Source organism: Gobio gobio (genome assembly GCF_949357685.1).
Source record: "Gobio gobio genome assembly, chromosome: 14".
Classification (NCBI taxonomy): Eukaryota; Metazoa; Chordata; class Actinopteri; order Cypriniformes; family Gobionidae; genus Gobio; species Gobio gobio.
In genome coordinates this window covers 37,911,212-37,928,623 of record NC_137107.1, presented here as the reverse complement: position 1 = coordinate 37,928,623, position 17,412 = coordinate 37,911,212, and the positions used below count along the sequence as shown (strand labels likewise).

At 35.8% G+C, this 17,412-nt stretch overlaps 2 protein-coding genes across 7 annotated transcripts; both read left to right on the top strand.

The window, feature by feature from the left end:
• The first annotated feature begins 292 nt into the window (after positions 1-292).
• On the top strand, positions 293-8,709 carry cplx4a (complexin 4a). Of its 6 annotated transcripts, none has more exons than XM_079834741.1 (4): positions 293-945; positions 3,469-3,556; positions 7,139-7,550; positions 8,196-8,709. In XM_079834741.1, exons 1-3 carry the CDS (start codon positions 782-784, stop codon positions 7,364-7,366), a joined length of 480 nt encoding a protein of 159 aa, XP_079690867.1. In that variant the 5' UTR covers positions 293-781; the 3' UTR covers positions 7,367-7,550; positions 8,196-8,709. The 6 variants fall into 6 exon arrangements, with proteins under 6 accessions (XP_079690867.1, XP_079690868.1, XP_079690869.1 ...); XM_079834742.1 differs by having other exon boundaries at positions 374-945; positions 7,139-7,606; positions 8,202-8,709; XM_079834743.1 differs by having other exon boundaries at positions 395-945; positions 7,139-7,687; positions 8,124-8,709.
• A 2,836-nt stretch (positions 8,710-11,545) lies between these two features.
• Positions 11,546-16,262, top strand: rx3 (retinal homeobox gene 3). Its single transcript, XM_079835472.1, has 3 exons — positions 11,546-11,956; positions 12,374-12,600; positions 13,787-16,262. Exons 1-3 carry the CDS (start codon positions 11,722-11,724, stop codon positions 14,219-14,221), a joined length of 897 nt encoding a protein of 298 aa, XP_079691598.1. The 5' UTR covers positions 11,546-11,721; the 3' UTR covers positions 14,222-16,262.
• Positions 16,263-17,412: the final 1,150 nt, after the last annotated feature.

Genomic DNA, 17,412 nt, shown 5'->3' with positions numbered 1-17,412 from the left:
GGAGACTGACTAAACCACCAGAAATCCATGGTAAGTGGTTTTTTTTTTTTTTTTTTTTTCAGAGGCCAGTAGTGTCATATTTAATAACCATCTGCTTTTCTTGAATAATCTCAACAGACAAGTATGCTTAAACATCTCCTGGATGTTTGCAAGTAAATATGGTGAATAACTGCGCAGCTCCTCGTCTTCATCTCCGCATCCCGTGAAACAGATAAACAGGTTTGTAATCCTCTAGCTGTACTTCTTTGGGCTCAGAAGGGGTATAAATATAAATCTGGGAACTAGCTGCATTGGTCAGTCCCTCATTAAGTAATGTGATTAGCAGTCAGTGGGTGGACACAACAAATGTGACGTCGACTACGGAGGCCAGCCTAATCTCCAAAACACAAAATTCATAGTTTTCTCGGTTTCTATCTGATCGTTGTCTACTGCTATTTTTCCCCCCTCTAGTTAGAGCTTATAATTGATAAATGCATTGGGTTCTTTCACTTTTATTGTGTGCAAAAGAGAAAGCACACAGCCATCTGCCTCTCAGAGTAGACGGTCGTATCTTAATCCAGATTATGGCTGCACCATAAACGTGTTTTTTTTTTTTTCTGGCCGCCATTTCTAGTCAACAGTGTGTCCTTGATAACGGACAGACAGGTTGGTTAGCCTAGCTCCAATTAGACCGTTAACAATCCATCTGAGGGGCCTCTCTTCTGGAAAATAAGGAGTTTGACCAAAAGAGTTCAAGGAATCACAATTTGACGTCAAGCTAGAGACTCCAACGGGGTAAATAATGGCGTTTTTAATCAAAAGTATGGTTGGGAACCCGCTGAAGGGAATGGGACTTGGAGGAGGAGAGGCAAAGGCTGAGGAGGAGACCCCCAAGGACCCCGCAGCGGCCGCCGGCATGACTAGAGAAGAATATGAGGAGTACCAGAAACAGGTGGTGGAGGAAAAGTAAGTTAACCTCTCTGGCCCTGTTTGTGCATATGCATAATGCATATTTAGCCTTTAATGACCTTGAGAATGTAAGTGAAAAAACTTGGCATCTTGCATATTATGTTTTCAAGTTTGTTTTTGTCTTTTTTGGGGGATTGTTTGGTTCTTAGTGACAACACCTGTAAGCAAGTCAGTTTCTCTCTGTTCCGTCCTTTAAGCTGATGATGCATTACAGAAACGCTGTTAGGCTGTTCAAATGAAAAGCTCCATTGATGTCTATTGCAAAATGCAGATTAACATGGAGCAACATGAGTCATGATGCAGACTCATAAAGACATCTGTTATTCTCTATAGTGGTGTATTCATGCTGAGACCTGCACCTTCACTTTCTCAGGGTGTAAAACATAGGATAAAGTCAACAGTTAAAGACGAACAGACTCCATGTTGGTATCAGAGCGCAAACGTCAGATGCTAGCTGCTAATCAGTCCTAAGCGCGGAGCTTAGCGTGGGTTATCCTGGCCTTGTTGAGCTGGATAATGCTATTTTTAGAAACAATCATGGTAGCAAGGGAGTGATGGAAGTATTGGAGAAGGTTGAACCTCTGCATATTTAAAAATGTCCTTCCTTTCTTCCTTTCTTCCTTCCTCCCTTACTTCCTCCCTTACTTCCTTACATCCTTTCTTCCTTCCTTAGATATTTCCTTCCTTCCTTCTTTCCATCCTCCCTTCAGTCCTTACATCCTTCCTGCCTTCCTTACATCCTCCCTTCCTTCCTTCCTTCCTTACATCCATCCTTCCTCCCTCCCGTACTTCCTTCCTTACTTAATAACTTCCTTCTTTCCTTACATCCATCCATCCTTCCTTCCTTACATCTTCCTCCCTTCCCTCCCTTCCTTATTCCCTCCCTTTCTTCCTTCCTTACATCCTCCCTTCCTTCCTTCCTTACATTCGTCCTTCCATCCTTCCCTGCATCCCCCTTACCTCCTTCCTTAATTCCTTCCTCCTTTACTTCCTTCCTTCCTTCCGTCCTTCCTTCCTTCCTTACATCCTTCCTTACATCCTCCCTCCCTTCCTTCCTTCCTTTCTCCCTCTCTTCCTTCCTTCCTTCCTTCCTTCCTTACATCCTCCCTTCATTTCTTCCTTACATTTTTCCTTCATTCATTCCTTCCTTCCTTCCTTCCTCCTTTACTTACTAACATCTTTCCTTCCTTCCTTCCTTCCTCCCTAACTTCCTTCCTTACTTCCTTCCTTCCTTACTTACTGACTTATTTACTATAATGTACTTCCTTCTTTCCTTCCTCCTTTACTTACTAACATTCTTCCTTCCTCCCTAACTTCTTTACTTACTTACTTACTTAATTATTTACTTACTTACTTACTTACTTACTTATTTACGTCCTTCCTTCCTTCCTTACATCCACCCATCAATCATTCCTTCCATCCTTCCATCCTTCCTTCCTTCCTTCCTTCCTTTCCATCCTCCCATCCTTCCTTCCTTAACCATTTTACGTTTTGTTAAAAATGGCATAACTTTTATTTATTTATGCCTTTTCACTGTTGCAGTGTAACAATTGAAGTCTGATTTCATTCTCTTATAAAAAAAAAAATCTTTGTGATGTAATTATGAAATTCACAGTGTTTATCATTCAGGGCTGCTCATAAACGGGGAATGTGATTACATAAGCAGATTAATACATGGAAAGATGGCACTCATTCCAGTTTTATATAAATCATTAGCTTATTGGTACCAATTATGGTTGTATTTTATACATAAAAAGTACATGCAAACAAAATACATTTTAAGGAAAAAAATACTTATTTGTTATGTTTTACTAATTTTGTGAAACTCAGATTTAACACTACATTATATACACTATATGTGGTTCTGTATTTGAAATATTTATCTCAAAGTTTATTAAGGCTGTTACCTTTTGTATTGAGAAATTAAGGAGATTTTCAGATCAAATCGTACAGGGAAAAGGCATGATTGCAACTATTGCCAGTTTAATCCCAAGATTTGATATTATTCATGTTCAAGTGAGATGAGATAACAACTAGCATCAGCAGGCTCACTTAAGTAGAAATATGACCAGGTTAGAAACAGATGATTCATAAAATAAACATACATGTCTCCTGTGAGATTACATCTAAACATCTCAAGATCTTTGTGTAGCTTCAGATCAAACATCCAACGGATTTTATTATCTAGTTGTCGCTGGTAAACTAGCTTTGCTTCAAGTACAGTCGCCGCACTGCCTGAACAATGCCATAAGCATCCTGAAGCTCTTTATCTTGAGTTAAGCTGTAAAGCTAAACCCCGGGGGACATTTCATTCCACTGCTACAGTGTTCTGTCACGCAGATACTGTTTGTGCAATGCCTGTTTTCCAGTGAATTATACATGTTTATGGTGGTATGTTTTTTAACATGAAAATCACAGGATTAGTATCCACTGTATTACATAGAATTTAAAAAATAGATTAATACACAGTGTTCTTCTTAGCACGTGATAATGTGTTGTTAAAACATTTCTGATCCACAGAATGGAACGAGATGCAGATTTTTTGCACAAGAAAGCAGAGAGGGCGACTCTGAGGGTTTGTCTACGAGATAAATACCGACTTCCTAAAGTAAGAGTCACTTTACCCCCTCCCTTTTCACAAAGTTGACAACTAACTAACTCAGTCTCTTCTGCTCACCAAGGCTGCATTTATTTAATCAAACATATACTAAAAAGAGTAATATTGTGAGATATTATTACAATTTAAAATAACTGTTTTCTTTTTTTAATATATTTTAAAAATGTAATTTATTCCTGTGATGGCAAAGCTGAATTTTCAGCATCATTACTCCAGTCTTCAGTGTCACATTATCCTTCCGAAATTATTCTAATATGCTGATTTGCTGCTCTCCTGCTCAAGAAACATTTCTGATTATTATCCATGTTGAAAACAATTGTGCTGCTTAATATTTTGTGGAAATTTTGATATTTTAAATTTTTTTATTCTTTGATTAAAAGAAAGTTCAAAATAACTGCATTTATAATTTTTAAAAATGTTATGTAACATTATAAATGTCTTTAATATCACTTTTGCTCAATTTAATGCATCCTTGCAGAATAAAAAAAATCATTAAATGCTTAAAAATAAATAAATAAACTGACCAGCATCTAAAAAATAGACTTTCCACTTTACATACACTATAGCTTAAAAGTTTGTGGTCACCAAGTTTTCAGCATTTTTACAGTGCACATAAATGGTCCTGCAGTGTGACATGATTTTTTATTATAAAAACTTACAGTAACAAATATTTATTAGGATGAAAATAATTTACTGAAACCATCTCTAGAATTCTCTCTTTCTCTTTCTCTCTCTCTCTCTCTCTCTCTCTCTCTCTCTCTCTCTCTCTCTCTCTCTCTCTCTCAAATTCAAATGCAAATACAAAAGAGCATTATCGGCATGACAAATTGTACATTATATTGCCAAAGCCTTTATATGAGCATGAAAAAATAAAATACAATTAAAAATGAACAAAGTAGAAGTATTGAAAGAAAGAAAAATGTAATTTAAGTGGTATGTATGTGTGTGTATAAGTCACACTTTCGAAAAACAAAATTATTACTATTATTATTCTCTCTATCTGGCATGACAATTGTTACAATGTATTGCCAAAGCATTTTTTTATTTTACATTGAATATACATACATGTACATATACATACATTACATGAAAAAGAAAATAGTAATATTAATAAGTTGAACAATCAATAAACATTTAGAATTCTATGAACAGTTTGGAATTTAGTGCATGTGTGTGCGAGTCTGCGTGTGCGAGTCTGTGTGTGTGTGTGTGTGTGTGTGTGTGTGTGTGTGTGTGTGTGTGTGTGTGTGTGTAGGTGTGTAGGTGTGTGTGTGTGTGTGTGTGTGTGTGTGTGTGTGTGTGTGTGTGTGTGTGTGTGTGTGTGTGTGTGTGTGTGTGTGTGTGTGTGTGTGTGTGTGTGTGTGTGTGTGTGTGTGTGTGTGTGTGTGTGTGTGTGTGTGTGTGTGTGTGTGTGTGTGTGTGTGTGAGCGTCACTGATTAGTCAACTCCTCTCCCTCTTTTTGGGACAGGCATCAATGTATCTTGCAGCTAGTTGGATACAATCTCGTTTTTCACCTAATAAATGTGAAGTTGTGTTTCATTGTTTAATTGATTAATTCTCTCTCTCTCTCTCACACACACACACACACACACACACACACACAAATGCATTTTCTCCCATATGGATGCTTTGTGTGGCTCTGAGCTCTTGACACTTCCAATAAATAAGATAACCAGATTAAGAGAGTGAACTGAGGTCTGCCCAAGCCTCCAACAATATTGGCTTTCCACAACATCTGTTTGTCTTTTTACAGCTTCATTTTCACTCTTAAATCCTCAATTGCATTAATGCAAAAAGGCTAACATTTAAGATGCTTGAGTCTAAAATGTTTGTTTGCTCTTGACTGAAAAAATGTAACAGTCAATTAAAACATTTTTTTTTTTTTTACTTCACTTCATCAGAATGGTACGAAACTTGGTAAAGGTTTTGTCACCTGCTATGTGACCGCAAAAAAAAAAAAAAACATGGATATGACTCGAAAATGTTAAATAGTCCTTAAAAGAAATAGGGCCCTATATTAACGATCTGAACACATGGTCTGAAGTGCATGCGCATGTCCGAATCCACTTTTGCTAGTTTAACGAATACTGCGCTATTGACTTTAGACCAGGTTTCTGTTGGTCAATGGCGCAGTCGTTTTCAGTTGACTCAAAATACCAACGCGCCAACAATGCGCCTAGTTTTCAGACCAGCATGCCCATGGGCGAACAGATGCGAGTGCATTTGCTATTTAAACAACGTGGCGCTGAACATGAAAATGATAACTGCATCGGACTGAAACTAGCAAAGAACACTTGCGTCGCGCCTGGAGTAGCATTGCGCCGGGTGTATGATAGAGCCCATAAGTCACACTTGTACTCCTTGTGGTCAAAAATGACTGCATTGGAAAAGAATGGGAAATTTATTTCATCCATTGGAAAAGTTTGGTACTGAACCCACACTGTAAAAAAAAATATTGTTGGTTTAACTTAAAAAAGTAAGTAACCTGGTTGCCTTAAAATTTTGAGTTCATTGAAATAAAAAAATTGAGTTAATACAATGAAGGAAATTGGTTTAATAAATAGAAACTGAAAATATTATTGTATCTGAACCGCACAAATAAAAAAAATGTTGTGATAAATCATGAAAATAGCACAATTTGGCATGTTTCACTCATTATTACAAATAAAACACACAATTACACAATATGCTTACAAAATCTTTTAATAATATTTGAATAAAGGGTGATGTCGATTCTCAAATGTTCATTGTATTAACTCAAATTTTTTATTTCAATGAACTCAAAATTTTAAGGCAACCAGGTAACTTACTTTGTAAATATTTTTTTACAATCTTACTGAAAGCTCATTTTTTGCATATCAACCTAAAATTTGGAACACAACTTGTTTAGATTTATGGCTTTGATTTTCTAAGTAAAACGGAAAATATGTTTCCTATAAAAATTTTAAGTTGTGCATTTTTCATATCATATTTTTTTCTCTTCTGCGATAATCTACATATACTGTAAAAAAATATTTAAGTTCAGTCAACTTGGATGTTTAAGTCATTTCAAATTAAATGACATTAATCTGACTAAAAAAAATTGTCGAAAAAGTTGAAGTTGCTTAACTTATTTTGATGAGTTAAAGCAATGTAAATTGCAATGTTATCATAACTTCATAAAAATAATGATCATAAAAAGGATCCTATTCATGTCTTCTTTAAAAAGAGGCAAAACTTAAGCATATATGGTTCCATGAAGAACCTTTTACATCCATGGACCCTTGCAAAATGTTCTTCACACCAAGAAAAAAAAGGGTTCTTTTAGGAGCTGTCCACTGAAAGGTTCTTGGCATTGAAGTGAAAATTCCCTTTAGGAACCTTTTTTATTTTTGTATTAAAATTATAATTTTGTATAATGAAATTCATTGGTTGAGCCGATGTAAGGCTGGTCGAGATGTTCAAACATTGAAATGCGCAACTGATCCACATTGTTTTTGCATTTCTGAACACTGTGTAAATGTAAACTTAGTCTTATTAGCCCTTTTGTGCTTGTGTCCCCGTTTGACTCCCGGTGTGTATTTCCCCCTCAGAGTGAGCAGGACAACAACCTGCTCGAGATGGCAGGAGATGACGTGGACGTTCCCGATGAGCTGCTGAAGATGGTGGATGAGGACGCCACAGAGGAGGAGGAGAAGGACTCCATCCTGGGGCAGATGCAGAACTTACAGAACATGGACATGGATCAGTTAAAAGAGAAAGCCAGCGCTACACTGACAGAGATGAAGTCCAAGGCTGAGGAGAAGTGTTCTGTCATGTAATGGTTTGGCAAATTCACACATTTCTACAAACCAGGGCTGCGTTTCCCAAAAGCCTCCAACTGCCACCAATGGTCTCTGTGATCAACTTTTGGGAAATATAGCCCGGGTCTCTTATGAAAAAAACCAAGCGGAAAAAAGTATCTTAATTTTCCCTCCAGATTGATTGATTGCTGTTCAAATTTCGGTGACAGGTTTCATTAACAATGGTTAATAAATGTTGTAAAATATATATTGCTTATAGTTAACTAATGCATTAAAGGGATAGTTCCCCCCAAAATGAAAATTACCCCATGATTTACTCACCCTCAAGCCATACAAGCTGTATATGACATTCTTAGTTCAGACGGATACAATCAGAGTTATATTAAAAAATGTCCTGGCTCTTCCAAGCTTTATAATGGCAGTGAATGGAAGCCCAAAAAAGTGTATCCATCTATTATAAAAGTAATCCATATGGCTCTGGGGGCAATAAAGGCCTTCTGAAGTCAACCAATGGGTTTGTGTAAAAACGTGTAAAACTTTATAAAGTAAAATATCTAGCTTCCGGATGACGGCCTTCCGTATTCGTGACGTCGGACGTAGCGTAAGCGTTTTGAACTGTGAGAGGCATTACACTTTCCTCTTAATTTGAATACGGAAGACAGTATGGCGGAAGCTAGATATTTTACTTTATAAAGTTGTAAATATGGATATTTTTCATACACAAACCCATCGATTCGCTTCAAAAGGCTGCCATTATAAAGCTTGGATTAGCCAGGACATTTTTTAATATAACTCTAATTGTATTCGTCTGAAGGAAGAATGTCATATACACCTAGGATGGCTTGAGGGTGAGTAAATCATGGGCTAATTTTCATTTTTGGCTATACTATCCCTTTAAGTAATGTTAAGTGTTACCGAAGTTTTATTTGAAGTTTTTAATTCCCAAAGCAACAACATCTGATTCTAGATCAGCTTCTCTGACTGTCATTTGCTTGACCCTCAATTTTGCTGTTGGACTCTTTTGTATGTTTTGTTTGAATATATAATGTAGTCTGTTTCCTCATTTCTTTCTTTTTTTGTGCATATGTTGCAATATTTACCTGTAAATATATCTAACAAACATATAATGACTTGAACAAGAGGCGGAGGAGAAGCTCTCGCTTTTTTGCACAAGGGTTGAGATGAATGCGATGCTGTTGTTTCTTCTTTTCTTGACAGCAGACCATCTAGCGTTGCCGCATATGATATTGTAATGCTCATTAGGATTCTTTAGTCTTATGTATTTACTTTTTTTTGTGAGGTAAATAGGGATGAATATGATTGATGTCTCATGTAAACGGACTAAATAAAACAAACGATTGAAATACTGTGGGTATGCTGTGCGTTTGTGATCGAAATAAATACGTCTGTGAGATTTTCTTGGCCATAACATCACACTGTGGCAATGTTTTATAGTGTTACATGCTTAAAGGGATAGTTCACCCAAAAATGAAAATGCTGTCATCCTTTAATCACCCTCAAGTTGTTCCAAACCTGTATGAGTTTCTTTGTTCTGCTGAACACAAAAGAAGATATTTTGAAGAATGTTTGTAACAAAGCGATAGAGCAACCATTGACTACCATAGTATTTATGTTCCTACTATGGTAGTCAATGGTTGCTCTACTAACTGCTTGGTTACAAAAAATCTTCAAAATAACTTATTTTGCGTTCAGCAGAACAAAGAAACTCATACAGGTTTTGAACCACTTGAGGGTGAGTAAAGACAGAATTTTAATTTTTGGGTGAACTATCCCTTTAAGAAAACATCCACATCCAATAAAAAGGGCCTGAAAAAAAAGTTTTATTTTGCAATACCAGATGACAAGACAGGAGAAAATAATTATTCTAAGTTCATGGTTAAGGGGGAAAAAAGCGTGTATTTGGAGTTTTAAAGATTACCTGTTAATAGGATTACCATGTCTAAGACACGTTAAATTCCTTCACTAGACATAGTAAAGTAGTAATCTTGTCTTCACATTGTATGACCTCATATTAGTGGAATATTTCCATTTTAAAAAATTGTCAGGCCATTTACAATCAGATGAACACCAACCAAACAGATTTAAAATATTTACATTAGTATTTTAGTATCCGATTTCATAGTATTATATATATATATATATATATATATATATATATATATATATATATATATATATATATATATATATATATATATATATATATATATATATATATATATATATATATATATATATATATACTGCATGACTGCATATATAAACATACTTAAAATTGCCTATAAAAATATGTACATTCCCCTTCCTGTATATGTACTCTTATATTATAATACTCAATGTTTAATAATATGAAGATAGATAGATAGATAGATAGATAGATAGATAGATAGATAGATAGATAGATAGATAGATAGATAGATAGATAGATAGATAGATAGATAGATAGATAGATAGATAGATAGATAGATAGATAGATAGATAGATAGATAGATAGATAGATAGATAGATAGATAGATAGATTTTTTAAATGTTTTGAGGAGTTAATCAACGCTTTGAAAGAATGGATTATTTTATTTTGGAGTGTATTTTTGTTTTTCGTGTGTGTGTGTGTGTGTGTGTGTGTGTGTGTGTGTGTGTGTGTGTGTGTGTGTGTGTGTGTGTGTGTGTGTGTGTGTGTGTGTGTGTGTGTGTGTGTGTGTGTGTGTGTGTGTGTGTGTGTGTGTGTGTGTGTGTGTGTGTGTGTGTGTGTGTGTGTGTGTGTGTGTGTGTGTGTGTTTGAATAAATCTCGGAATACCAACATTATCTGTTGTAATTAGGGAAAAGCCAAGCAGTTGAAAGGATTTGTGCTGTTTTGGATAGAGGGGGGAAAGTGTGTAATCCCCTCAAACCAGCGTGTGTCCTGCGGATTATCAGACTGCTGTCAATCTTTGTTCGGAGCTAATTACACGTATCCATTCAATATTGAGGAAGTTTGCAAATTCTTCCAATTAACTGCACCTCAATTGTAGGCTAGCTCTCAGGGGTCGCGCGCTTGCTGCTTGAGATCGCGTTTTGTTCATGTAACAAAATCCCCTAATGGCCGAAACCACTCCATGCTCGAAGTGTAGGCGTAAAGTAGTTCTTGGTGGTGTTTTATCGTTTTAGACTGGTAATTAGGCGTCTTAAATGTTTGATCACCAAAACTTGGGATAGTTAAATTAGATATAATAATTGAATTCGTCCAATAGCCGACCAATTTGCCAATTGTAGGCTATTTTGACTTGGCATAGGCTATTCCGTTCATGGATTTCAATATTTTGACGTTCACAAACAGACTTTAAATAACGCTTACATTTTCTTCTATAAATAATATATATATGAACTATAGGCTATAGGCTAGGCCTACTTTGTTATTTTTGTTTCTATTTTATTTATTAATTTATATTTATTGCACTGTCTCAGACTTTGATATAGGCTAAGTTATTACAAATGAAAGTTTATTTAAACTTATCTAAAAAATAATAATTTCAGCTAGGCATATTTTAAACATTTGATGGTAAATATAGCCTAAATGGATCGTTTAAATTCAAAACATCAATCAAATAAAATCGGAAACTGTGTTACTCTCACATAGGCTATGTTTTTATATTTTGATATATAGCCTAGGCCTACAATTTCTAAACTTTCAGCGTTTCACCTCAGGAGGGTGTGATTATATATGACAGTGATAAACTAACTTAAATATACTTTAAAGTGTGTAAGAAGCTTTTTAAATAATTTATGTCATTTAAAAATATATATTTTTATTCACTCATAAAACAACTAGTTTGGCGCACGTGGTTTCCACGGAGCCTTTTCGTAAACTGACGTTTTTAATGACATTTTGCGCGTGCTGAGATCTTGTAATTATGATCTGTTTCGGCCTTAAAGATGTAATCCCAGGCCCAGTTCCTCTCATTTCTACAGGCCATCATGACCAAGACATCTGGAGTGGGAAAAGATTATTTAAGATTTATGTAAGGCGGTTTATAAAGCTGCCATTATGGCCAGAAGAATCTCTGGGAGGAGGGACAATACGACATCCCTCTCTCTGGCCAATCTGACGTTTCTTGACGTGTCAAAGGGGATGTCACTCGCACAATAGAATCCCGGTCGAGGGTGACCCATATAAGGCCCCTGGGGGCCACTGCACCCTCAGTGTGTGCAGGACCACTACTAGAGAAAGTTGCACTTGCTTCTGCTGGGACAGTCTGGACTATTGGAAATAGATGTGCTGCTGAGTGTGTCGAATAGGAAATATAGCCCATAAAACGGGGGGGAAATCCTTAGCTGAGCTTTTCATACTTTGTTTTTTTCCAATTCAAAACGTTCGATGAGGCTTGTCGGATCACAGTCCCAAGACATGGAAGAGCGTCTCTCCCCGTCCGCGCGCTTGGTTCGCAGTCCTGGATCCCAAACGAGGATCCACAGCATTGAATCCATTTTGGGATTTAAAGGAGAGAATATGTTCCACCCGGCGTTTTCCTACGGATCGGGAAAGCCAGTCAAAGACACTGAGCTCTTGCTGTCCCCCAAAAAGGACTCTAAGAACGCCAAGAACTTTGAAGGTGAGTAAACAGATGCGCAAAGTTTCGTTTTCAGGGGTTAAACTGGACGTTTTTAGCAGCACTTTATACTTTAATTTTCATTTAATTAATAATATTCACGTGAAGCACATTTAAATGGGCTGTTCATACAAACTGAAAAGTTTATTGAGAGGTTTTAGGCGTGTTGAGATTTATTTTTTATTATTATTTAAATTGTAAATGAGAAAGAAAGAAAGAAAAAGTTTAATTATTTAACGAAATATGAAAATATAATTAAATATATGACGAATCTGACGATGTTAAATATAGATAGCCTAACGAATAAAAGTTTGATGACTTGTTAAAAAAAAAAGGAAAATCATTAAAATACCTGAATTTTAAGTAAAATGTTAACACGTCACACCTTCTCAATGAAAACTTTGCATTCTTTTTATACAGGTGTCTGTAGATCTGCTGTCATGGTCAGTCCGGATCTACCGGACGCGGATGGTGGTAAATTATCGGATGATGAAAATCCCAAGAAAAAGCACCGGCGGAACCGGACCACGTTCACCACATTTCAGCTGCACGAGCTCGAGAGGGCGTTTGAGAAGTCGCATTACCCTGACGTGTACAGCAGAGAGGAGCTCGCGCTCAAGGTCAACCTGCCAGAGGTTCGAGTACAGGTGAGCACAGCGCGCGAGCCACCGACGATGGACTTCATGATCTCTGTATTCTGTGAACAAGAGCGATACATATTAGCAAAAGGAACACCTTATTTAGCCTATATGACTCCGTTCAAAACCTTTCATTTTACATGTTCAACATTGGTTCCTTCAGTTATTTAAAATATATTTGTAGCACAATTTCAAGTAAAAAAAAAAATATATATATATATATATATATATAGGCCTATATATAGGCTATTCGTTTTAAAAAGGTCTCCAATTGAAAATGTTCTAGTGACCGATCACATCTACATTTTTCAGTTGCCCAAATTGAATTTCTGTGAGTTGATGCAATTTAATTAACAGAAATTCAATTTGGCCAACTAAAAAATTTAGATGTGATCAGTCACTAGAAAATTTTCAATTGGAGACCTGATTTTTTTTTTACAGTGTATATATATATATATATTAATTCTTTATATAAAAAGTAGGCCTATGTGTATATATATATAGGCCTATACAAAATCAAATAAAATGGAATAGAACTGCGCATTTATTTAATCAATATTTATTTTATAATGCATATATCTTTATATTAAATATTTTAATAGATAAAAAACAATAGAACTATTTAATAATAAATAATTGTATAATCAACTACCGAATTAATATGAAAGTTCAGCAAATATAGAAAGTAAGCCAGAGAACAATTTGGCCTTCTTTTTTAAAATGTTCAATTTTGTGTTCTGATTTAAAATGAGTAAATAGTAGAAAATATGTCATATCAGGTCCTAAAATGTTTCAAATATAATTTCAAGCAAATTATGATCTATTATCGACCTAAAAAGTTAAATATAAATATAATACAATTTAATCATAAATATCAATTATGGAATCAGATTAATACATTTTTAAAATTATGTACTTTTGCTTTATATAAAATGACAATGTTTATTACAATGTTGAACATGTAATTGTTACCTTAAAGAGCTATTTCTACCTGGTTTAACCCATAACAATTGGTATTGTTTAAGTGATGTTGAATCATATTTTTTTACTTAAATAAAATCATTTAATTTAGATGTTACCATTTTCATTGCATTTGAAGGCTTTTTACATATTAAGAGCATCTGAACTTCCCTCACAATGGGACTTTCAATATGTGCTTTTGCGTTATAAACTAATTCAGTTTGTCACATTTCAGGTGTGGTTCCAAAACCGCCGTGCAAAGTGGCGACGTCAAGAAAAACTGGAGGTGAGCTCCATCAAGCTGCAGGAGTCCTCCATGCTGTCCATCCCCAGATCAGGGCCTCTGTCTCTGGGTAGCGGTATGCCGTTGGAGCCCTGGCTTACTGGACCAATCTCTTCCTCCGGCTCTCCCCTGCAGTCCCTACCCAGCTTCATCACCCCTCAGCAGGGTGTACCAGCCAGCTACACCCCTCCGCAGTTCCTCAGCTCATCCACGCTCAACCACTCTCTGCCCCATATAGGAGCGGTGTGCCCCCCTCCACCAGCGTATCAGTGCACAGGGTTTATGGATAAATTTTCACTAGAAGAGGTAGACCCACGAAACACAAGTATCGCCTCTCTAAGAATGAAAGCTAAGGAACACATCCAGTCTATAGGGAAGACGTGGTAGACTGAGAATGATGCTGGACTGAGACACTCAGAGACTTATTTGCATCTCCTTTAACTTTCTAAAACAGACTCCGTTTGGTCCTGAAAGTGGTTTTCACATCTGTTTGTGGTTCATAAACCTCCCCGAGTTGTTCATTGTACACTGCCGTCTTATTTTTTCATCAAGAGTACAATAAAGCTTCTCTGTTAATTCAACCAAAAAAGCATTTAAAGAGAGAAATGCATATCAATCAAATAATGTTTGCATTATAAATGCACTGAATCGCATTTGTCCCATTCAAAAATCCTTTAAAATGGCTTTCAGAGCTAGGATTGATTCATTGTTAAGTATTGTACAATGCAGCTGGCCACTTTCCATGACGTTTTGTTGTATGTTTTCACATTGTACAGATGAATTTTGTATTTTATAATAAAACAAGCTCATAAAAACCTGTCTCCAATAGTTCTTCATGCTTATTTACCAATACCTAAAACACTTTTATCTAAACTCTTAACACAGCAACACACTTCAGTTAAGTGAATTTTCTCCCCAAAACCATATTTCTACATAAAAACCTTTATATACTGACTCTATCAAAACACAGCAACCCCGATTCAAAACTGAATCATTGTCAAGACTCTATAGCTTTCTATCCAACATGAACATAATCAATCATAGCGCAATGACTGTCAAACACTAACAGTCGATAGCATTACAAAAACTGCATTACTTGTCATGTTTCAGTTCTACCTGCAGACTATATGAAATTGTTTGTTATTTTTATAATTAGGTTTCCTTTTACTGTAAGCAATTCTACATTCTTGGCAACATAGTATCTCATTCCTTTATAGAATTTACAGTACAAAAAAATTGAAAGTAACAGAATTGCTCAGGGCAGCCTCTGGTCAAATGGGTCCCCTATGCAGAACTTCAGTTGCCGCCACTGTTGAAATTTGATGGTGCCCCCAATAGAGGGTGGGACGCCCCCTTAGTTAGTGTCCTACGCATACCACATATTCTGCGTATATGGAACAGAGGTACTGGAATCATTAAAAGCTTTACATGAAGATTTTACTGAAATGAAAACATGAAATTGCTGCCATTGATCAACAACAAATTGACATGGCCGTTGGTTATAATGGAAGCTTTTTTCCGTCACCGAATAAAAAAAAAAATGTATACAAGGTAATTGTGACTTTTTATCTCGCAATTGTGAGCGTACATCTCAATTCTGAGAAATCAGGAATTGAGAGAAGGAAAAGTCAGAATTGTGAGATATAAAGTCACAATACCTTTTTTATTTTCTATTCTATGGTGGAAATAAGCTTAAGTTCCGCATGTGTAAGGGGGAAAGAACGGAGATGCACAGTCCAGCACACATTCTTCTTCTCTCCTGTCCTGACCATTTGTCCTATTTTACTGTGTATGTCCAAGTAATGGAAATAACTTCAACATATGCCTCCGACTGAGATTGGATTCAGCTATATTTCTCAGTGATCTGCTACTTAAAAATCAGTTGTTTCAGTATTTGTTTTATTTTATTTTTACATGTTTTCAATACTTTTGAGCTGCTGCTGTTGTTACAGAAGTAGTCTTTAAAGTTTATTTAAAGATTGGAACATTAGGTCTTCATTTCTGTCCCGCTGTGTTTAAGTATTTGTTAATAAGACCAAAAATATCCATGATTTCAAGCTTGTGTGAAAAGAAAATGTAAGAATTTTAGAAATGTGTTAATTGGATGTATATTGTGTGAAAATGTGACTACAGATTGGACAAAAGGATGTTAGCAATTGTATTAAAAAACTGTACATGTACATTTTTGAGGTTTCCATGCTATATGGCTATCATACTAAACTTGAGTTCTTAAACTAAAAGAACTAAAAATATATTCCATAAATTATGTTTTTAATGCATGTTTAATTTAAATTAATTTTCATTTCTATAAACTTTCATTGAATAGGGTATTAGCTATATAACCCCAGATGTTTTGGTACTAATTCATTGTTTATTACAGAAATTGTTCTCTGTTCCGTGTAATAATAAAATATTATTTTTACTTTTCAGTTGCGTGGATAATCCGGTTCTTACAAGCTAACAGCAGAAATTCATCGCAGTGCGAGTCGCAGAGCGGCGGAGGCCTCACTGTGGCGCTTCTCCTTGATTTTGCCGCCATCTTGTGGTTGCGTTTGCGTCTTCTCCGCTCACACTCTGGCCAATGTCTTTACAACCAGTGCTGGGTAGGTTATGTTTACGTAATCAGATTAAAACAATTAAGTATTTGTAATTGGATAATATTGCGTTTTGAATAACTGGTTAATCAGACTAGTTACTTTTTTATTGATTAAATGATTAGGCGACCCAGCAAACACAGTAGGCCTACGTTGTAAGGACGTCGTCAGTTAGTCGTCATTTGGTCAGAGGGACATTACTTTATGACAACTTTGTGAGGATGTCGTGGTAAAGTTCCATTTTTCAGAATCTTGGCTAACGTTCCAGAAACGTCGTGGGTGCGTAAATATATAGGCTAACAAATATGTTATTTTCACAGTGGCAGTAAATTATTTATAATTCATTGATTCGCCGTACTGTTTTGTTTTGATTGTTTGTTAGTTTTGTTGTTGTTGTTTTTAACGATATATAATAACTTAATAGATGTTCTTTAAACTCACGAACCCTTCCATCCCATCATGAAACCCCATCTGAGAAACCCTGACAAAATGTAATATTTAATGCATGGTTCATTTTGTTGCTAACAAAGAATGGATTATGTTTTATTCTCTTTGTATTTTTATATCATTATGGTAGACGATTATTTTAAATCAATGTGATAAACAAGTTAGGTCAAAAGTAATCTAGTCCAGGGGTTTTCAAACTGGGGTCCGGGGAGCCCCAGGGGTCCTCCAGAAGGTTTTAAGGGGTCCCCAGACATTATCAGAGAATAAAAAGACAAAGCAAAAATGGTTCAAGTCTACAGAACGTTCTAAATGTTTCTCTACTTTCTTGCCGTATACATACTTTCCAGAATTGTATATGTTTGCTTTGTATCTTTATTGAGTTTTTTTTCACTATAGTCCCCTTTATCTTGCTCACTGGGGTTGTAAGGCAGTATTCTTAACACAGTACATACGCTGTTTACATACATTTATTGTGAGAGTTGCTTATACAAATATTTTTCAATATTTGTCATTGAAAAATGTTCTTCTTCAGGTTTA